The following is a 21,157-nucleotide window of genomic DNA, read 5'->3' as shown; positions in this document are numbered from 1 at the left end:
GAAATATATTTTATGTAAAAATATCAACAAATATCGTGTTCTGGTATTTTTGTCAAGGATAATATTTGTGTTAGTACATTTGTATAAAATTGTGTCCTTGACTTCCTTGTAATATGAACAAAAATTAAGTTCCAAGCATTTATAACTCTTGTTTATTTTTTATTAGAGTGGTACTTCGTAACTTAGTCAAAATAGATGTGTTTAACGAAAATTTTCTTTTGAATTTATGCAAATGATTGAATTTATGAATGTATGCAAATATTGTCCGTATGACGTCATCAAGAAAAGAGGTCAACCATCGACACAGATACTTCATTCGTATTCACAATTCAAAAATAAGTCAAAATTAAAAAATTAATTTAACAACCACAGACCGGCTCTATTTCTGGAATGGAATTTAAAAAAATATTGTTATTCTTCTCTCATGTCGGTTGATAGGTGGATTACCAACCTCATCAACCCTGTTGTCAGGGTTACTATTGAGCTGCCAAAGGCCCCTGACATGACTCATGTAACGATTACTTACTTACATCAGTAAGTAGTAACCGCCTTCCGAAGCACGGATCATCTTACTTTCGGACAATCAAGTGATCAGCCTGTAATGTCCTGACCAAACTAGGGATCACAAAGTGATTTTCGTGATGTGTCCCTACCGGGATTTGAACCCGGGACCTAAGGATCACGTAGGTCGTTCCACTACCCTCCTTCTTATAGTATTTTGATTTATAGTAATTCGCATGGACAGTACCACCATAGGACGAACAATACGCGGGGAGGGATTCCTACCATATGACCACATATGGTAGGAATCCCTCTTGATGATGACCACATCATCCCTCGTCTCCGAACCGCCAGATTCACTTCCTTCATCAAGCGAACTGCTAAAGAACGGCATTCTCTTCCTGTGTCATTGTTTCCTGATGAATATAATTTAGGGTTTTTGAAGGCAAGAGCGAATAGGCACTATTTGAGTTTGCATGCTCCAACTTAGACCACATCGCTGCTTAAGACCAGGCTGCATTGTGGTCAAATGAACTCAAATATTTTAATAAAAAGAAAGTTAACATGCTCGTCCCGGTTTAGCAAAAGCTGTGGGTTCAAATCATGTCCGAGTCAGAATTCTTGTAAAGAATTTACTTCCTAAAGTAAATAGAGCTATTGCATAGAGATCTTTGCTATTTAGTTGGTTTAAGATGTATGCGCTGATTAAATTGGCTATTTAAATTCTTAAAACAACTTCTACTTTACAAAGGGAGTACTCGTCGTTTAAGCTCAAAGGAAATTGGAACGTTTTAAAATTCTTGTAGTGAAGTAATTAACCGTAAGTTAAGATTTTTACAATGGGGTTAGAAAGGGGGTTAGAATTCGCCAATAAAATTAAGGATCACTGTTTTTTGTGGATATTACCCCTTTCGCGGGCACTTCGATTATCATACGCGGTGCCTCTTTTCTATGCTCCTTAATGGCTGGTTTTCGGGATAAAAACTCTTTGCTGGGTATCAGAAAATGACGTATAACTTAAAATTAAATTAGGAAATGTAAAAATATTTTAAAAATAAGTGTTTACGTAATTTTCTGTTCTATGGCCACGGACTTTCGCCTTAATTTCCGGGAAGACCCGCATTGGGGCAGCATGGTGGAGTATGCTCCATACCCCCTCCGGTTGAATGAGGGGAGGCCTGTGCCCAGCATTGGGACGTATATAGGCTGGTTATGTTATGTATATTATGTGTTATGGGAAGAGATTTGAGCATAGCAATAAGGAGGAAGACTTACGTTGGGTAATTTTAATATTGTTCTTACAAATGGCTCACACAATTTTCCGCGTAGAATTATGAAAAATGTGGCTACATTTCCATCATTTGATAACATTTTCTGTGACATTTCTATCTAAGTACCTACCTACTATTACATAGTTAATAGCTGTTAGCGGTTAGAATGTTATGGACATGTAATAAGGAGAGATAAAGGCAAATAACGAGCAAAGTTATGAATATGAATTTGAATGGATTGTGTAAAGAAAGATATGTGTGTAAAAGGCGTGAATACTGAGATGACCCCGGGACGCTCCTCGGTCGAATCCCGGTGGGGACATATCACAGAAATCACTTTGTGATCCCTAGTTTGGTTAGGACATTACAGGCTGATCAGTGATCACCTGATTGTCCGAAAGTAAGATGATCCGTGCTCCGGAAGGCACGTTAAGCCATTTGTCCCGGTTATTATTTACTGATGTAAGTTAGTAATCGTTACATGAGCCATGACAGGGGCCTCTGACGGCTCAATCATAACCCGGACCCCAGAGTTGATGAGGTTGGTATTCCAGCTCATAACCCGTCTTTTTCAGATATTTCGTGATTAATTAGTGAGTGCTATTTCGCTTTTACATTGTATATAGAAGATTTTATGCTAGTCTATCCCATTTTGCGAGGTAAGCCATTTGTTTTCGTTCGCAAATATGACAAGTAAAGTAAGTAACAGAATAGGATTTCTGAACGTTTCACGCATGAGCTTAATGCATTTTATTTGATACAGTTACTTGGTTTTGTTTTTAGATTTTGTCATTTGGAGTAGGTACAGTAAGTATAGGACTCAGAACGCGTACATATGTTTATCATCAACGGAATAATTGAAATAACAAAAATACGACCAAGGGATTAACAATACTAGTGTAACAATGAAGGTACATTGTACGGTCCCGAGCATTAATATGTATACACTTACACTTTGAAACCATGTCACATTAACTTTTTTGACAAATTGAACTGTAAGTCTCACTAAATGTCAAATATGTTAGTGCGACAGAGTCCTAAAGTGGGTACATTATATTGCTCATGACTGTACACACAGGGATGGTCGCCAGTTGGTGTCGCACCATAGATTATGCTGTCTGAAGGGGCCTCTGCGTAAAAAAAAATATAATCTTGGTTGTATGTATATGTGCGTGCGATTATTCAACAAATTACCTTTTGACATTCAAAAACAGTCGACGAATTGAATTACAGAAAGAATTGTAAAAATGGATATGGATTTTGGCTAAAAATTATTACAAAATTAATTATTTTATTAATTTTTGATAACTTTATAAGATAACCATAACCTATTTAAGTATTTTTTATTTAAAATTTATTTTCTTCTTTTAACTTGTTAATACTCTAACCAATTTGCATGTATTTGTTATGTCAAAATATTCCGTACTGTATTATTTGTTGATCTCGAACTTGCGATCTCGAGTTGGGATTGCAATCTCTAGGTATGAGCGATGGGCTGGTAACCTCACATGTAATTTATATGTTACATTAATCACAGAACTTTAAGGCAGCCTGCAGAAACAAAAAAGAACTAAAACTAAACACATCTCAAATAAGTAGAGGAAACTTTTGCCTAGCATATCTAATCCCATTCATTCTCGAGCATACAAAGCTCTGCAAATAAAACAACCAAAACATACTCGTAGCATACACCCACCTGTGGCACATTCAGCGAGGCATACGACCAGCAGAAGCGCCAGGGCTCCCGTCACCTTCGCCCCGGGAGGCCCCATACGCCGTCTGCTCTTATCCTTGTCCATTATTCTCGACGGTTCTCTGCAACGAAACGCATTTTGTTTTATGACAAATCGTCGACTATTTATAACCTGTGCAGTGCTTCTATTTTCTTAATCGTATATCAGAATTTGAATTTAGAACAAGTTTAGATTGCTGTTCGGTTGATTCCCGCGTGAACTAAACAACTGTAAAAAGTACTTTGTTCTAAATTCAAATTTTGAAATTATATTTACCTGGCTGCGGCGAATCAAAAAGGAATATTATTTCTTTTTCGTGAGTCAAAATTTGAATTGAGAAGTAAGTCTTTATTGTTGTTTTATTTGGATTCCCGCGCGATTGAAACACCAATGAAGTAATTCGTTCTAAATTCAAATTATGATAGACGTTAAATCTAATGTTTGATGTACATGGAAATTAGCACTTGTTTGTATTCGGAAATGCGACGATTACCGAGAGATATTAAGACAATAGAAGCACTGTAGGTAAAGCTTTATACATAGATCGGATTCGTGAGCGTTGCGGGCCGGGGACCTAGAGTTTCTATGAAAACACACCGTATATCGGCTGAAATTTCTATGTAAACCCGTGATGCAATAGATGATTATTAGGGTCATAACTAACCGAGAATCCCAGACCACGTCGCCGACAACGTCGCCATGCAATTTATACAAAAATGGTTTCGTCGCTAAAACGTCACCGATGAATTACGTACCATGTATTTCAATATGAATTGGTTGGCGATCGCCGGTAACGTACAATATTCTCGTCAAAGTATATTTCAACAAATCAAATCAAATATACACCATTATCACCATCTCCCTGGCGTTATCTGGTTTTCACGGGTCCGCCTACCTAATCTGCGGTTTTTACAAACACAACTGCCTGTCTGGTCATCTAACCCGAAAACCAGCACAATACAGGTTATATCACAAACCTCCGAAACGCAAACACATAATACTTACCCATGATACTGAAAACTTATTTTCTATTTATTGGTTCAGAATGATATTGAGGCATTACAATAACCATGATAATCGTCAGAACTTGGCCAAGCAGCTTTGGCTTGGCAGGCTATCTTCTGTTGACTAATGTCATAGAATAAGGAATAATACTACGTACAGAACGGCAACTCTCCGCTCCCGACAACCGGCTGACCTAGGTTTACCTCATCTAAATATATAAAAGGAGAAACTGACTGACTGACATATCAACGCACAGCCTAAACGGCTAAACATAGGCACTTGAAATTCGGAAGGGACGTAGCTTAGGTACCGTAGAGGTGCACTAAGAAAGGAATTCCCGGAATTCCCACGGGAACGGGAATTAGCGGAAAAATCCTTTTGTATAAAAATCTAAACCGCTTAAGTTAGACGCTTGAGAGACGCTTGTATTATTCAAATTCTAATTCAAAAATATCTTTATTCAGTAGGTAACATAGTTACACTTAGAATCGTCAATTTTTACATAACGAACGTCTCATCCGGCTAAAACTACTGCAGCTTCTCTCAACTTGTATAGTCGGTATTAATAAGTGACCTAACCCTCTTTGTTTGTCTTTGAGAGTAATTGAGGACAGAAGAAACAAGATGATTGGACACTTAATAAGACAAGACGAATTTACTAAAAACATCATAGAAGGGAAGCTACAAGGAAAGAGAGGAAGGGAAAGACCAAGAAGAGCTTATACGGAACTGATTAAAGAGAAGGTGAACGTCGTGTCTTATAAGGAAACACACCGTATTCTACAAGAATGGAGAATGCTGCACCGACAAGAGCATGGCTCTTAAATTAATGAACGATGATCACGCTTTGTTTCTTACCTTATTATTTTTGTTTATTTTCTTCGTAATTATAAGAGCATTACTTGCAAAACTACTTTTGGCACGGTCGTTTGTTACTTCTGATAGTTTTAATAGAAATCAAGATTACCTATGAGTGAATTGCCAATACTGAATAACATCAAAGTTTGTTGAAGAGAAGTTTACTCTTGCTCTAATGAGGCTAAAGAGAAGGATGAAGTGGTGCAATCAGGGTCACCACATTCACGCCAATAACAATATGTATACAGTTGGCACCTGAGTGGTTAAAATAGCCACTATGAAACATCATCCCCCTGGCATTATCCCGTTTTTCACAGGGTGCGGTTACCTAACCTGAAGAATTGACAGGTCCGGTTTTTTACACACGCGTTTAGCTGACCTTCCAACCCGCGAAGGGAAAACTAGCCCAATACAGGTTAGCTTACCTCCGAAAATGCATTTCTCGGGAATGTGGGTTTCCTCACGATGTTTTCTTTCACCGCTGAGCACGTCATAATCATTTATGATTCAAACATGAATTGCAGAACAAATTCGACAGTCATTGGTTTAGGCCTGTGCTGGATTCGAACCTGCGACCTTAAAGTGAGAGGCAAGTGTTCTACCAACTAGGCTACCACGGGTCCCCAAAAATACTGTAAGCTACATTAAAACATTTTATCTATAAAACAATATTGCAATTTGACATTTGTGTATATAAAACTAAGTGCGCAAAATCAACAAATGTGAAATAACATACAAAAATAGCCTATATACGTCCCACAGCTGGGCACAGGCCTCCCCTCAATCAACCGGAGGGGGTATGGAGCATACTCCACCACGCTACTCCAATGTGAAATACTTAGCAATATTGCTTTCTTAGATGAATCGCTTGAATATAGCTTTTATGGGAGTATCCCTTGGTGTCTGTTGGTTGCGCAAAAAGAAAATATTTGTTGGTGGTGCGACAGTGGTTTCGCTACCATGGAGTCCTAGTAAGATAGGGCCCTAAAGGATGCAAAATTCCCGTACACACACCCGTAACCCAAATTCAAATTCAAAAATATCTTTATTCCATTTTTGAATCATATTTTTTTAAATAACGAACGTCTCATCCGTCTAACACTACTGCAGCTCCCTAATGGGATGCGCGGAGCCATAAGCAATCAAAGACATTGCATCTACTGTAAGATGGATATGATGAACCTTCCATCACTTCACTACACTTCTATGTATTTTATTTGCTTCCTGAAAAGCATAGAAACTTTTTTTTATCTTACCTTTTTTTAGGTGACTTATTACAGATTTCCCGCACATGGCATAAACTAACTTAGCATTTATTTATACGAGTGGGCAGATAGTATTGCATCATTTATTTCAAGCAACGTTATACTAGATGAACACCTCAATTTGTTGTTACTTATAAAGTAAACTTACCAAGATGGAAATGGTATTCAAATTATTTAGAAAAGCACCTTCTCAAATTATTCGCCGGTTATGAATAATGTAAAGTATTCTGTTAAAGGCTTGTCCGTTTTAAATTGCTCGTGACGACTGCGCATGATTTTAAAAATCGCTACAAGTATTATATTAATAATGGTATTTTAAGTAGGGTAGATCAAAAACTAATCAAATAAGACACTTTTTTGGAAACGTCAAACTAAGTAAACTTATGGAAGTTGTGCTAAAATGAGTATGTGACGTAAAGACGCGGTAAAACATTAAATTTCTTTTTAATTGTAGGTTTAAAATGAATAAGAGTTCCATTTGTATAATTTCGTGATTAACATTTTGATTTAGGCATGTGGTCCTGATTCGAATCTAACCGTCATTTTCTTATCCGCCGAAAACGAAAGGTACGGATGATTGACAACTACTAATTTTAACATTTTAAAATCAGAGCGAATTAAACAGACGTCTCGCTGATATGCAACCCGATTGACATGTGCTGTCAAATTAATTCTGTCGGGTTATTGGCCGATGAAAATTTCTGAGAAAGTTGTTTAAGTTTCTGCTTAAAATTGTGTGTTCCATAAACTTTATGCCTGTCGATTACCCGTTTCTTTTCAATTTTGGCGGATAAGAAAACGACAAGTATAACTTAAAATAAATTTAGGTGATGTGTAAGTACTGGAATCAGCAACATTATGCTATTATCTTGTCGAAATAAATTCAGTCCAATGCGATAACTAGACATACTTGACACGCGTAACTAGCATTTAGATAGCTCGAGAACTTAATTCCTTAGGCATTTACATACATTGCTATCTATGTCCAACTCTTCTGTGGCAGTTTCAATGAAACTTGGATGAACTTTTGCACGTTGTGGTCCGGCTAATTTCTCAGTGGAATTTAAGTTGTATGTAGTTTAAGAATAATAAGATAAGAATAGATTGAGCTGCATCCCTACAGGCGATAGATATGAAATCGTTTCGTGCGGAAAACCACGGAAGCTCAGATACAGGGTGTTAGTGACATTGATGGGTGATTCAGGCCATGATTCTGAGTTGATATCAAGCGGAATTTTCCGTCGTCAAAAGTGAAACTGAAAATAATTTAAAAAAAACTAAAAAAAAACCTTGACTTTTTCGAGAGATTCCACTTGTTATCAACTCAGAATCATGGTCCGAATCATCCTCCTTAGTATTCGTTACGATGTCACTGACACCCATATATGATGTACTTGTATGGCTACCTGTAAGTTCTTGTACGGGGTGTAAGTCTGTGTAAGTGATATCGTAACGAATAATTAATTTTACGTAAAAAATATTAATTAGGCAAGTGCCTGGTTTAAAATTCAAATTTTCGCGAAGATTATTCTTGCTACATAATAAGTACATCGTTAAATGAGTGGGCTATAAAAGCACAGCCCTATAGAACGGCAACTCTCTGCTCCCCACCAGCGGTTGAGCTAGGTTTACGTCACCCCCTCTCGAACATAGTTTAGTCTTTAATGGTTTGGCGTCAGATGTCACACACACATACAGATGCGCGTGTACGATAACGTCAATGTGTAGTATCTGTGTAAAACGGGGTGTGATTATAGTTTATTCTATTAAAAATAAACTAAAGATAATGCAGGTGAGGAGCTCGGTGGCGCAGCGGTAAACGCGCTCGATCTGCGATTGTTGAAGTAAAGCAACTTTCGCAAAGGCCGGTCATAGGACGGGTGACCACAAAAAAAAGTTTTCATCTCGAGCTCCTCCGTGCTTCGGAAGGCACGTTAAGCCGTTGGTCCCGACTGCATTAGCAGTCGGTAATAACCATCAATCCGCACTGGGTCCGCGTGATGGTTTAAGGCCCGATCTCCCTATCCATCCATAGGGAAGGCCCGTGCCCCAGCAGTGGGGACGTTAATGGGCTGATGATGATGAATGCAGGTTGGAGTCCACTGGAGAAGTAATTTGTACTGAGTAAGTATTGGCCGGAAGCAAGGATTGGAGTTTATGTGTGTCTTTAGGTAAAATACGTAAGTAAAATATTTTGATATGTTACCAAAATATCAAGTACGTACTAACATGATTATAAGAAAAAAAAACAATGGGATAAAGAGGAAGATGGGTAATGTAATCATAGCCTTACGTCTCGGTTGGAATTCTTATATTTTGTTTATTAAGTGGGCTTTATATAATACATGTACGCTTCTTTTGTCGAGGATATGAAACCTTTTTTATAAATCCAGTGTTTTGTTTTTGCTGTACACATTTAGATACTTTCAATACCTGCTACACCTAATACAAGTTAGGTCACATACCTCCGAAATGCATTTCTCGGGAACGTGGGTTTCATTACGATCGCTTCGGTTTCGATAGTGGGTCGCTTCTGTAAAAACTGGACCTGTCAAATTGTCCGGTTAGGTCAGCGGAACTAGAAAGATTTAAGCTTTTAACGAGATCGCAGGAAAGCCTTATATATTTATTTGTGTCTTACCAGAATTCCAAAATGTCACCTTATGTTACATGCTATGTATTATTAAACTGTTCTTACTTTAATATTTGTATATGTATACGTATATTTCTAGTGAACTTCTCTTCTATCGTGTGGGTTGTGAGGTGAATTACCAACCTTATCAACCCTGGTGTCTGGGTTATTATTGAGCCGCCAAAGACCTTTGACATGGCTCATATAATGACTACTTACTTACATCAGTAAGTAGTAACCGGGACCAACGGGACTAAACGTGCCTTCCGAAGCACGGATCATCTTACTTTTTGGACAATCAGGTGATCAACCTGTAATGTCCTGACCAAACTAGGGATCACAAAGTGATTTTCGTGATGTGTCCCTACCGGGATTTGAACCCGGGACCTACGGATCGTGAGCCCTACTCTCAACCACTGGACCACGGAGGTAGTCTAGTGAACTGTTGTATTGGGATAGTCCTATTTAGATAGTTCTAGAACATTGTTCCAAATTTGGTTTTTGTTGTACCGTCAATTGTAAACAAATGTATTAAGTACTGTACTTATTTTTAATAAAATAAATAATAATAAATAATTGTTAAATAAATAAATAAATAAAAATATAATACGACGATGACCTACTATAACTAATACAAACTACAATGGAGTTCAAAATAGTTTATTTTTTACTATTTTTTTTAATAATTATTAAAATCTGACCCAATCCGAATACGTGATAACCCTGCGTTTACATCATATTTTAATGGGTTCGAATGCCGGCGTATAATGGGTTCAAAGTTCAAATCCCGGCTCTAAACCACTTAATTCGACCTAATTGAGTTTGAATTCATGTTTTGGCACATGTAACAAGATAGAAGAAAACCTTTTCGATTTGTAGAGGATTTTCTTATTCATTGATTGATAATATTTATTTCGACGTAATTAGGTATGTGTCTGATACCTAATTAACAATCATAAAAACCTTTTAATTTTATTTTATTTTAAGTTTTATCTGTCATTTTCTTAACCGCCGAAAAGGAGAGGGACGAGTAATCGACAAGCATAAACTTTTATGGAACACACGTCAATTTAAAGCGGAAATCTAAAACAACCCTATAAAAAAATTACATTGCCTAATAACCCGACAGAATTAAGTTGACAGTACACGTCAAACCATTTGCCCGGGCTATTTACTCATTCTTCCTAAAATTAAGAACTGTCAATCATCCGTGCCTTTCCTTTTCGGGGATAAGAAAATTACAGATATAAGTTAAAGTAAAATTAGGAGGTATCTGCAGGAATCGGGGCCAGTATGTCTAACCCTTTAAGCGACTTAGAAATAAAAAAACCAAAACTATTCTATTCTATAGTCCACGGTAAAAAGAAACGTCTAAAACTTATTCTAAAATAGAATAAGAAATGCGTTTTCCCTGCATGAGATATAGCTTGTCCGGTCGTGGAGCAGACATCATAATGCATTGTTCAGATAACTGCTACGTAAGTAGGGATTGAGCCATAAGGTACGCGCGACATCAAAACGATCGAGTCTACCTAGATAAAAGAAAATGCCTTACCGGGGAATTAAAAAGGCCACATCAAAGCAATTCATGTAAAAAAAGCAATATTTGAATTTGACATTTATAATCTGCTATTTATAATCTGCGTTGTCGGGACTCTTTAAGGGAGCTGTTTAAAGAAATAAATATACTGACGGTCGCAAGTCAATATATTTATGAAAACATTATGTATGTGCGTAAGAATGTATCTCTCCTTCCGAGAAACTGTGAAAGGCATACTTACAATACAAGGAATAAAAATAAAATTGTTGTTCAAAATTCTAGATTAAGTAAATTAAATTCATCTTTTTTGGGGTTATGTATACGTTTTTACAATAAAATACCAGATAATATTTCAAAGTCAGAGAATAAATTTAAAGCTCACGTGAAGCTTACTTTATGTAAAAAAGCTTATTATAAGATTAATGATTACCTAAATGATAAGCATGTCTGGTATTAAATGTGTTCCTCTAGTTATTAAATAACTTGTAATGTACCCTCATTGATTTAAAAGATGTGTTGCTGTTGCAGTTTCTTGTCATTTCTTCTCCTCAGCCATAACACCTTGCGAAATGACGTAAATTCAAAATGTTACATTGACCTTCAACAAGTTTATCCATGATAATTACGTTGAATAAATGATTCTGATTCTGACATTTGCGCATATTAAAGTAAGCTCTTTTAGATGAATTGCCTCGATGTCGCCTTTTAACCCCCCTATTGTCGGTTTTGTAAATCTGGCCTGGGGGCACGGGAGTGCCCCCGCCAAGACGAGCAAAGCAAAGCGCAATGGAAGGTGCATCATTTGTCAAATAGTGAGAAGCTTTAATATCTGAAACCCATAAACGGCCGCTTTTTTTTTCGGGTAGGTCCACTGTTGTCACTAAATCTTAATACCGCGATATGGAACTTGCCTGTTTTCGGTCATTTATAATACTAATAATTATGTAATAATGACCTTTGCCGAGTTTATCAAAACTTACAAGTCTACACGTTTACAAGCTACAAGTTACTCACAAGTACGTGTAAATTACGTTTATCAAAAAAAGTAGAGGGAGTGTAAAATATACTTGTGAAATAAATATTTATACATATAACACATACTTTACATGTGTACTATGTGTAGTTTTGATAAACATAACTTAATTACATCCCATAAAAATCGCATATTCCCATAAATTGCACCTCAGGTAGTGTAATGATTATTATCTTTTATTCATTTTTCTCAAGATATGTACTTGCGATTAAAAATACACCGGGAAGATAATAAAAAACTTTGTATTTTCTCGCAACTTTACAAGTTTTGAAGCATTTATCTCATTACACTATGAACTCTTTGAGAAATTCTCTGCATTGGTTTAGCTAAGTTGTAAACGATTTCGAAAAGAAAAAAAAAAACAAATGAAAAAAAAACAAACTTTGGTGGCGAGGATGTGCTGCCACTAAAGGATGGGTTCAGGGTAGCGAACACAGCATAGTACCCCGCTAGCCACGAATTGGTAGTGTGATTTTGATAGCGCGTTTCAGAACTTCATTATTGAATGGTGGCGCCATCTGTTGTTAATGAGAGGTATACTTATATGGTCAGCAAGTTTCCTAGCACTCGTATCCAATTTCTTGATTTACAGGGCACTCTATGTATTGACTGTGAGATATTAGCCGTCGTTAAGCCAAGCCAAATGTTTCAGGTAATTTAGCAACTCTGACCCGAACCAAACCTTTTTGAACATAATCGCTAATACGTCTACCATCACCTTATAGCAAGCCTCTTAGTATCGATACATACGTCATAATATACAGGATGCTAGTGACATCGTAACGAATACTGATAAGTCAGAACATGATTCTGAGTTGATATCAAGTGAAATTTTCCGTCGTAAAATCCATGTTTTTTTGGGTATTTTTTTAATTATTTTCAAGTTTATATTTTTGCGATGGATAACCATACAATTACAATTGGTAGCCATACAATTATGGGTGTTAATGACACCTTAACGTATACTGTTGGGGTTGATTCAGACCATAATTCTGAGTGATATCATTCATGAAAGTTTTAGTTGTTTTTTGTATTATTTTCAGTTTCATACTTTTGCGACGGAATATTCCACTTGGTATCAACTCACATCAACAAACATCCCTCAAAGTTTTCATTACCATGTCACGAACATCCTGTATAACATCAGGGGGGTTAAAAAGTCCACACTGCCTATTTCTCATACCAGGTGTCGCTACTGTTGTTCTTAAATTTTGACAGTTCCCCATACGATTTAAGTAAAAAAACATATTATGTTGGTTATATTTTCACACCTGGCCTGAACCAAGCAGTGGGATGTATATAGGCTGTTTATTTGTTTTTATAGTATACTTAGACAATGTTTTGCAATAGCTTCAATGCATGTTTTTTTTTTCCTTTTGCCCATTTGATGGTCAGGCTAAGATCCATGCTGCCTAATCTTTTTTTTTTTTTTTTTTTTTTTTTCCTCCTAAATGGCTTCTGTCAACAGGGACAATTTTGCCAGCGTCCAGTAATGCACGGTTTGAGTTACATCTGTCAAATTACAGAAGCTAGTGTTGTGAAGTTCATTAGCATTGTGATGTATATATTATAGTCGAGATCATGTTGATCGATTCTATGCTATCTAACGGTACCTAAGATACACTACGTTATTGAAATTACTACCATGAAGAAATTAGAAGTGATGACTGCGGCCGCGGTCGGAGACAAGTGTTGCCGCCAGCTGCTGTAAGCTTCGAGTTGCAAGGTAAGGAGCACACTTCATTCCAAAACTGAGCGTAGTTAACTTGTAGGTAATCAGCGGGTCTGTCGGGTTTTCCCGCCATAGAATGCACTGTAAATTTTGTTGTGCTGGGTTAATATAAATATATTCCTATACATTTTTTCTATATCGGCACTAACAATGAATTTATGTTTTCTAAATCGAAGTAAGATACAGTCCAAATTGTTTTGGTTTACTGTACCTTTATATTGTAAGTCATTTAATGACTTACCAGTATTGGTTTTAAAAGATGCGTCTATAAATAAATAAATAAATTAACTACCATTCTGACCTACCAATTTTGCTTCGTCTTCTCTAGATTTATTTCTACTTAGTTAGTATAAGCTGGACTGAAATGGTGTCAAATGAAAAAGTGCTGGAAATAGTTGAAGAAAAGAGAACCATATTGAAGACTATAGAGACCTGATACGACACGATTCATTTATAACAAACATTATAGAAGGAAAAATTGAAGGGAAGAGAGGAAGGGGTAGACCTAGGATAACATTTATGAAACCAATAAAAGAGAAGGTGCAGGTCGTGTCGTATCGGGAGGTGAAGGTTTTGGCGGGAAGAAGAGAGGAATGGCGGTTACTACACCGACAAGAGCGCAGCTCTTAAATAGAGAGAGAGAGAGTTAGTATAAGTTTTCCTTAGTTTCCAACGTAGCAGGATACCTATTTCCCTGAGGGGGTAGACAGAGGTAGAGGTATATAAGATGTATTATATGTACACCCACTCGCTATGTTTTAGTCCCATGAAATAAGACGCGAGAATATTGCCATTATGTGGGCACAAATCCTGGAAACCACGAAATACCAATTATCTGTGATTCAAACATTAATTCATAACGTTGAATTCAATGGTCTTTAGTTCGAGTTTAGAATATTCCTTAATTGAATTCGCTTTATTTCGTAATTTGGCGTAAGTATAAATATCCGCATTTGAATGGCTGTTCGCGACCCACTGTGTAACGTATGAATTAAATTAATGAAATAACGTGTTTGCGATTGATGTGCCACTCAATCGTTGTCATTAACCAGATCGCTTTGTAAAGTCACTGTACAAATAAGCGGAATTCTGTTAACGAAACCCTACCGGAAAACTGGTTCTGTCAAAAATAATTTTAATTATCTCAATTATTCAATCAATTGCACAATATTTTCGATTTGAACCGCTTAACTGGACTTGTACTAATGGGCTATTGATTTATCTAATGAGTAATTTTCACTAACACAGTTGGCTTGTCAATTATACGGGGTCTAAGTGACATCGTAACGAAAACTAAGGGGGATGATTCCGACCATGATTCTGAGTTGATATCAAGTGGAATTTTCCGTCGCAAAATTCATGACTTTTTTTTTAGTTTTTTTTTAAATTATTTTCAATTCTATACTTTTGCGATGAAAAATTCCACTTGATATTAACTCAGAATAATCAGCTGTTTCATCCCCCTCAGTATTCGTTACGATGTCACTTACACCCCGCACAAGTACATACTGTACCCATACAAGTAGGTATGGGTTTTAGTGACACCGTAACAAATACTGAGGGGGATGATTCAGACCATGATTCTGAGTTGATATTAAATGGAATTTTCCGTCGGAAAATTCATGAAAATTTTTGTTTTTCTTTTTATTATTTTCTGTTTCATACTTTTGCGACGGAAAATTCTACTTCATATCATCTCAGAATCATGGTCTCAATCATCCCTCAAAGTTTTCCTTACGACGTCACTAACACCCTGTAGATGTGGCTCGCCACCGAACACTGGTCTAACAGAAAGCTCAGTGAAACGTAGGTACTTAGATCATCTTACGATGGATGTACCTCTGACTGTTCGACTGTATTATTTTTATCACTTTTTTATTTGAAAGAAAGAAAGAAAGAAGCGTTTATTATAAAGGGACACCACAGTAACAAATACAAAACAAATATATAATTTAAAACACGGAGTAACACACAACTTACAATCAAACAAAACACATAATAAAAACAACATACACGAGAAATACAAATAATTGAGTGTATGGACTGGTCAACGATGGTGGTGGTGTCCTTTATAAAAGGGCCTCACTCAGCATAAGCCGCGGCGCTAGCCACGACGCTGTAATTCTGTGGACCCTGCTAAGTGAGGCACGGAAGCCGTGTCTCCCACAAATACAACTTGAAATAATACATAATATTATTTACTTATACTATGAAAACAAAGTAGTTTACAAAAACATAATTAAAAGCGTGTGTGTGTGCAGTGTATCTACAAATACATGAAAGAAATACAATAATACTTACAAAACAATACATATAAAACGATAAAATAAACAAATAAATAAAGTTAGAAATGTCAGTGAATGAGTTATTTCATTCTTTTGTATTATACTTTTTAGCTTTTGTGGACTATACCTAGGCTAGTTTCCAATTAGTCAAATCACTTACTTTTTATTAAACGTTAAAACACAAAATTACTATGAAATTTGTATGAAAAAGCTACCTGGGACGTCATAAAAACGTGACAAAATGTTATACTTACATAATTATAAATGATTGTTTTTTAAATTCATAAAATAAATTAAATAGAAAAAAGAAAACGTTTTTTGTCACCTTTCTATCTTTATTTAGTAATCAGAATTTCATAATTTATTTTTGACCTAGAAAACTATCCAACTGTATGTGCGTATGTTCTTTTTTGTTCAAATACCTATATAATATTCGATAAATATCATAATAAAAATATTATAATTATACTATGTGAGAAAGCGGATGAAATAAATGTTTTTTCCCAAAAACCTATTCATCATTATACCAAAAGCAAGATAAGGGTAGTAAGTTGACAAGTAACATAGTGTCTTATTTACGATCACCAGTCACCAGAATAAAGAATCAATTATAAGATGGTATTAAAAAAATCGTGATAGCTCTGCTTGGAGAACGCGCGACTAACATTGTAGCGTCACGGGTTTGATTTCAATAGCCTCCGTGGTCTAGCGGTTAGAGCGTTAGGCTCACGATCTGGAGGTCCGGGTTCGATTCCCGATGGGGACATTATCGAAATCACTTTGTGAGACTGTCCTTTGTTTGGTAAGGCCTTTTCAGGCTTGAATCACCTGATTGTCCGAAAAAGTAAGATGATTCCGTGCTTCGGAGGGCACGTTAAGTCGTTGGTCCCGGCTATTAGCCGTAAAAAGACCTCCACCAACCGGCATTGAAGCAGCGTGGTGGAGTATGCTCCAGTTGATTGAGGGGAGGCCTGTGCCCAGCAGTGGGACGTATATAAGGTGTTTATTTATGTATGTATGGGTTTGATTTCGGATGAATTTTAAGTTTAAATTCATGTTCGGATAAAAGATAATTGCAATTATGGCATTGATAACGACTCTCCGAATGGCGACTCCCGCTACGGTGAGTGGTTATAACTATTTCATTGGAAAAATAATGTATGTAGGGTGATTAAAATTGTGTTTCGAACTGTACAAGTAAATGACAGACGCAATATTTAGACAAAGTTTTCGTTACGATGTCATTATTACCCTTTAGGTGATCGAAGATTGATTGTGATAAATCCAGAAGTTAGTGCGAAAAGCGAAAGCGAAATTGAGAACCCCATTTACACTCGCGTTTCGTGGCCTTTCCGGACTTCACGCTGAGAGTGTAGAGTTTAGGGAAACTTTTGAAAGTTCGTTTCAAGAAGTTAATTAAATATTTACTATTATAATTAGAAACTGTCAAATTCATGGTTTTGTTGGTTTGATTACGGAAGTAAAGATGAGATGGAAAGTAGGGCTGAAAAACTGTGTGATGCTCTGTCGCGGAGCCACCACCTACAATTCAGTTGAAAACGATATAGATTACTGTACGTACCGTGTACATAGTGTACGTGAAAATATTTTATGTGTACGTGCTATAATTAGAAAGAAAACAACAAATTAAAGTGGCTTCGCTGGAGAGCATACTCCCCAGCGGAGCCACTCAGTTTGCATACTTCGAGATGTTTTCTTCCTGTAAATTGAAGTATAGTTTGATGTACGTACTACGTACATAGTGTACGTGAAAAGATTTTATGTGTACGTGCTATAATTAGAAAGAAAACAACAAATTAAAGTGGCTTCGCTGGAGAGCATACTCCCCAGCGGAGCCACTCAGTTTGCATACTTCGAGATGTTTTCTTCCTGTAAATTGTAGTATAGTATGATGTACGTACTACGTACATAGTGTACGTGAAAAGATTTTATGTGTACGTGCTATAATTAGAAAGAAAACAACAAATTAAAGTGTATATGACGGCATGAACAAAACGTGAAGCGCTGAAGATTTTAAGAAACAATCTCCTTGCGAGAACTTTTTATCTATGCACAAACTACTAAGAGAACCTATTTCAGACGAACGTCTCTCATACAAAACAAAGAGCCTCAGAATTTAGAATATGACACTTGATTTGACATATAAAATTATATTGCCACACGCAAAAATAGTTGTGGGGTTGCCATAGTAATGATATGGCACGGCGTGGCAGTAGTGATAGCTTTAAATTATTTAGATTACTTTAAATTTTGATGACAAGGTTTGGTGACGGATCGGTACGGCACTGACAATTTATGTCAAATCTGTCATAGATACACGGCCGGAAATGTTCATACAAAAAAATTGTACCATAGCGCAAATGTACCGAGTTTAGAAAATGACAGCTACTTCACCCCTCTCCTACTTCATTTCACCGCTCTGCGATCTTCCGCCATCTTGGGACAATCTTAGGTTAGGATATAAACATAGACACAAGGGCAAGCGCTGCCCGCCCGGCGTCCTAACCAAACAAAATCCAAAATCAAACATTGTTTCATTGTAGTTTTATAAATGTAAGTGATCGAGTGAAATTTGCGTTGAATAAATTCCTAGTTAGCCTCTCAACTAGAAAACTGTGATATCCATACAGTATGAGTGTAAGATAAGTAAGCGAAAAGACGAAAAGACGCTATATTTCACCAGTTTCCTAAAAGTGAGCTAGGAAGAACTCTAGAAGTGCAGAAGTTACAGTGTTTGTGTGATGACAATTTGCGAAGGCTTAGGACTACTGGGAACAATTGTGTTTGCCATGCGGATTGCACAAAGACATTTTTATTAAAAACTTTCCGGGTCTCTCAAGATTAGCAGTGTTATTATAAACAAAATATTAAAGGGTACAGATGTCTCTAGATTAGAGAGTTTAGAGGAAAGTTTGCCATTAATGCAAAAAGGCATATTTAAAATAATAATAATAAAGCTCTATTTCAGAAAAAAAATCCATAAAATATAAAACAAAATTAAAAAATAAAATGTTATACAAGTAAACTGCAGTCTTTTTTTTATAAACCTTGTCATCAAAATTTAAAGTAATCTAAATAATTTAAAGCTATCACTACTGCCACGCCGTGCCATATCATTGCTATGGCAACCCCACAATTATTTTTGCGTGTGGCAATATAATTTTATATGTCAAATCAAGTGTCATACTCTAAATTCTGAGGCTCTTTGTTTTGTATGAGAGACGTTCGTCTGAAATAGGTTCTCTTAGTAGTTTGTGCATAGATAAAAAGTTCTCGCAAGGAGATTGTTTCTTAAAATCTTCAGCGCTTCACGTTTTGTTCATGCCGTCATATACACTTTAATTTGTTGTTTTCTTTCTAATTATAGCACGTACACATAAAATCTTTTCACGTACACTATGTACGTAGTACGTACATCATACTATACTACAATTTACAGGAAGAAAACATCTCGAAGTATGCAAACTGAGTGGCTCCGCTGGGGAGTATGCTCTCCAGCGAAGCCACTTTAATTTGTTGTTTTCTTTCTAATTATAGCACTTACACATAAAATCTTTCCACGTACACTATGTACGTAGTACGTACATCAAACTATACTTCAATTTACAGGAAGAAAACATCTCGAAGTATGCAAACTGAGTGGCTCCGCTGGGGAGTATGCTCTCCAGCGAAGCCACTTTAATTTGTTGTTTTCTTTCTAATTATAGCACGTACACATAAAATCTTTTCACGTACACTATGTACATGGTACGTACAGTAATCTATATCGTTTTCATTTGAATTGGAGGTGGTGGCTCCGCGACAGAGCATCACACGAAAAACTATCGATAGACCAAGTATCGATTATTTCAATAGGTACACCCACACCAAGTGTGATGTGTGGGTGGATTGTGTGAAGAAGGATTATGTGTGTGAAAGGTGTGTGTATTGAGATGACGACTGACGGAAATAAATGGATGATGAATACATGTTGTTTCGACCTCATTTAGAGTGTGATAAGGGCAGGAGGATGAAGGAGGAGGATGGAGGATGTACGGTCACGAGCATTAATATTATACACTTTGGTACCATATCACATTAACTTTTTTGACAAATTGAACTGTAAGTCTCACTAAATGTCAAATATGTTTAGAGCGACACAGTCTTAAAGTGGGTACATTATATTGCTCATGACTGTACACACGCACCTTCAGTGGAGCAGCGTGGGGGAGTATGCTCCATACCTCCTCCGGTTGATTGAGGGGAGGATTGTGCTAGCAATGGGACGTGTATAGGCTATTTATGTGGTTTAAGACAATTTTTGCAATAGCTTCAATGCGGGGTACGAGTTAGTTCTGTCAAAGTACAAAAGCTAGTGTTGTGACGCTCATTGCTATAGTGATGTATATAGTCGGTTATATTTAAGGTACACCTGCAGTGCAGTATATATATTCACTATTGTTACGGACAGCCGAGAAGAGGAGGTCGCGGGCTAATTTAATTCACGCACGACCCGCTAATTGCGTCGCGAAACGGAGGAGCGACGCAGGGGAGCGGTGCGGGGAGCGACGCGGGGCATGGCGCGGGGAGCGACGCGAGGAGCGGATACATGGCGCGGCGCTCCTGATTGGCCGACGTAATGCGCGCACAGCCCGCTAGTTCCGGACCGAAGATTTCCAATAAGAATCTGATTGGACACGACACGAATCACTTCTTCTCTACTTCTCACTGATTTTACATCGATTATTTACGAATTTTTACTTAAGATTTTTTACTTGTATTTTACTTTTTAACTTTGTATTTTTAATGTGGTTTGCCAAATAAACCGGATCTTCACTTGCACCGCGGGTTTTCTTCAGTCCCAGCAAATAAAATCTGCATAAGCAACAGCGGTGGTCCTTCGAGCCGGATAGAAGAAACCTGAATCCTCAAGAAAGAAGACGAACCCTCAAGAAAGAAGACGAATCCTCAAGAAAGAAGACGAACCCTCAAGAACGAAGACGAATTCTCAAGAAAGAAGGCCTACTCTTAATACGGAAAAAAGAAGAGGAAGTCTCAAGAGAGAAGAGGAAGTCAGAAGAGGGAAGAGGAAGTCTGAAGAGGGAAGAGGAACAATCAAGAACCGCAAGACTGAAGATTGGTCTAACATCGATATAAAAACATCGATATATTCTTAATTTCAACTTCTAGTTTCAACTTCCTAATTTCAACAAGGTAGTGCAGTCTTGTCCACCTAACGGTGCCAACGGGAGGCTGTGTGCACATCATACGTCCGTCAGGACGGAAAAGTGACTCCTTGAAG

At 37.0% G+C, this 21,157-nt stretch overlaps 1 protein-coding gene across 3 annotated transcripts in view; it reads right to left on the bottom strand.

The window, feature by feature from the left end:
* Nucleotides 1-21,157, bottom strand: part of LOC126370144 (neuropeptide CCHamide-1) — a 195,777-nt gene that overhangs the window by 35,765 nt on the left and 138,855 nt on the right. For all 3 annotated transcript variants that reach the window (XM_050014898.1, XM_050014897.1, XM_050014899.1), the window contains exon 3: nt 3,469-3,587. In XM_050014898.1, coding sequence (XP_049870855.1) covers nt 3,469-3,571 — 103 coding nt within the window. In that variant the 5' untranslated portion in view covers nt 3,572-3,587. The remainder of the gene's footprint in view (nt 1-3,468; nt 3,588-21,157) is intronic.

This window comes from Pectinophora gossypiella, chromosome 10 (genome assembly GCF_024362695.1).
Source record: "Pectinophora gossypiella chromosome 10, ilPecGoss1.1, whole genome shotgun sequence".
In the NCBI taxonomy this organism is placed as follows: domain Eukaryota; kingdom Metazoa; phylum Arthropoda; class Insecta; order Lepidoptera; family Gelechiidae; genus Pectinophora; species Pectinophora gossypiella.
The sequence above is the reverse complement of the archived record's forward strand: the minus strand, read 5'-3'. Positions and strand labels throughout refer to the sequence as shown.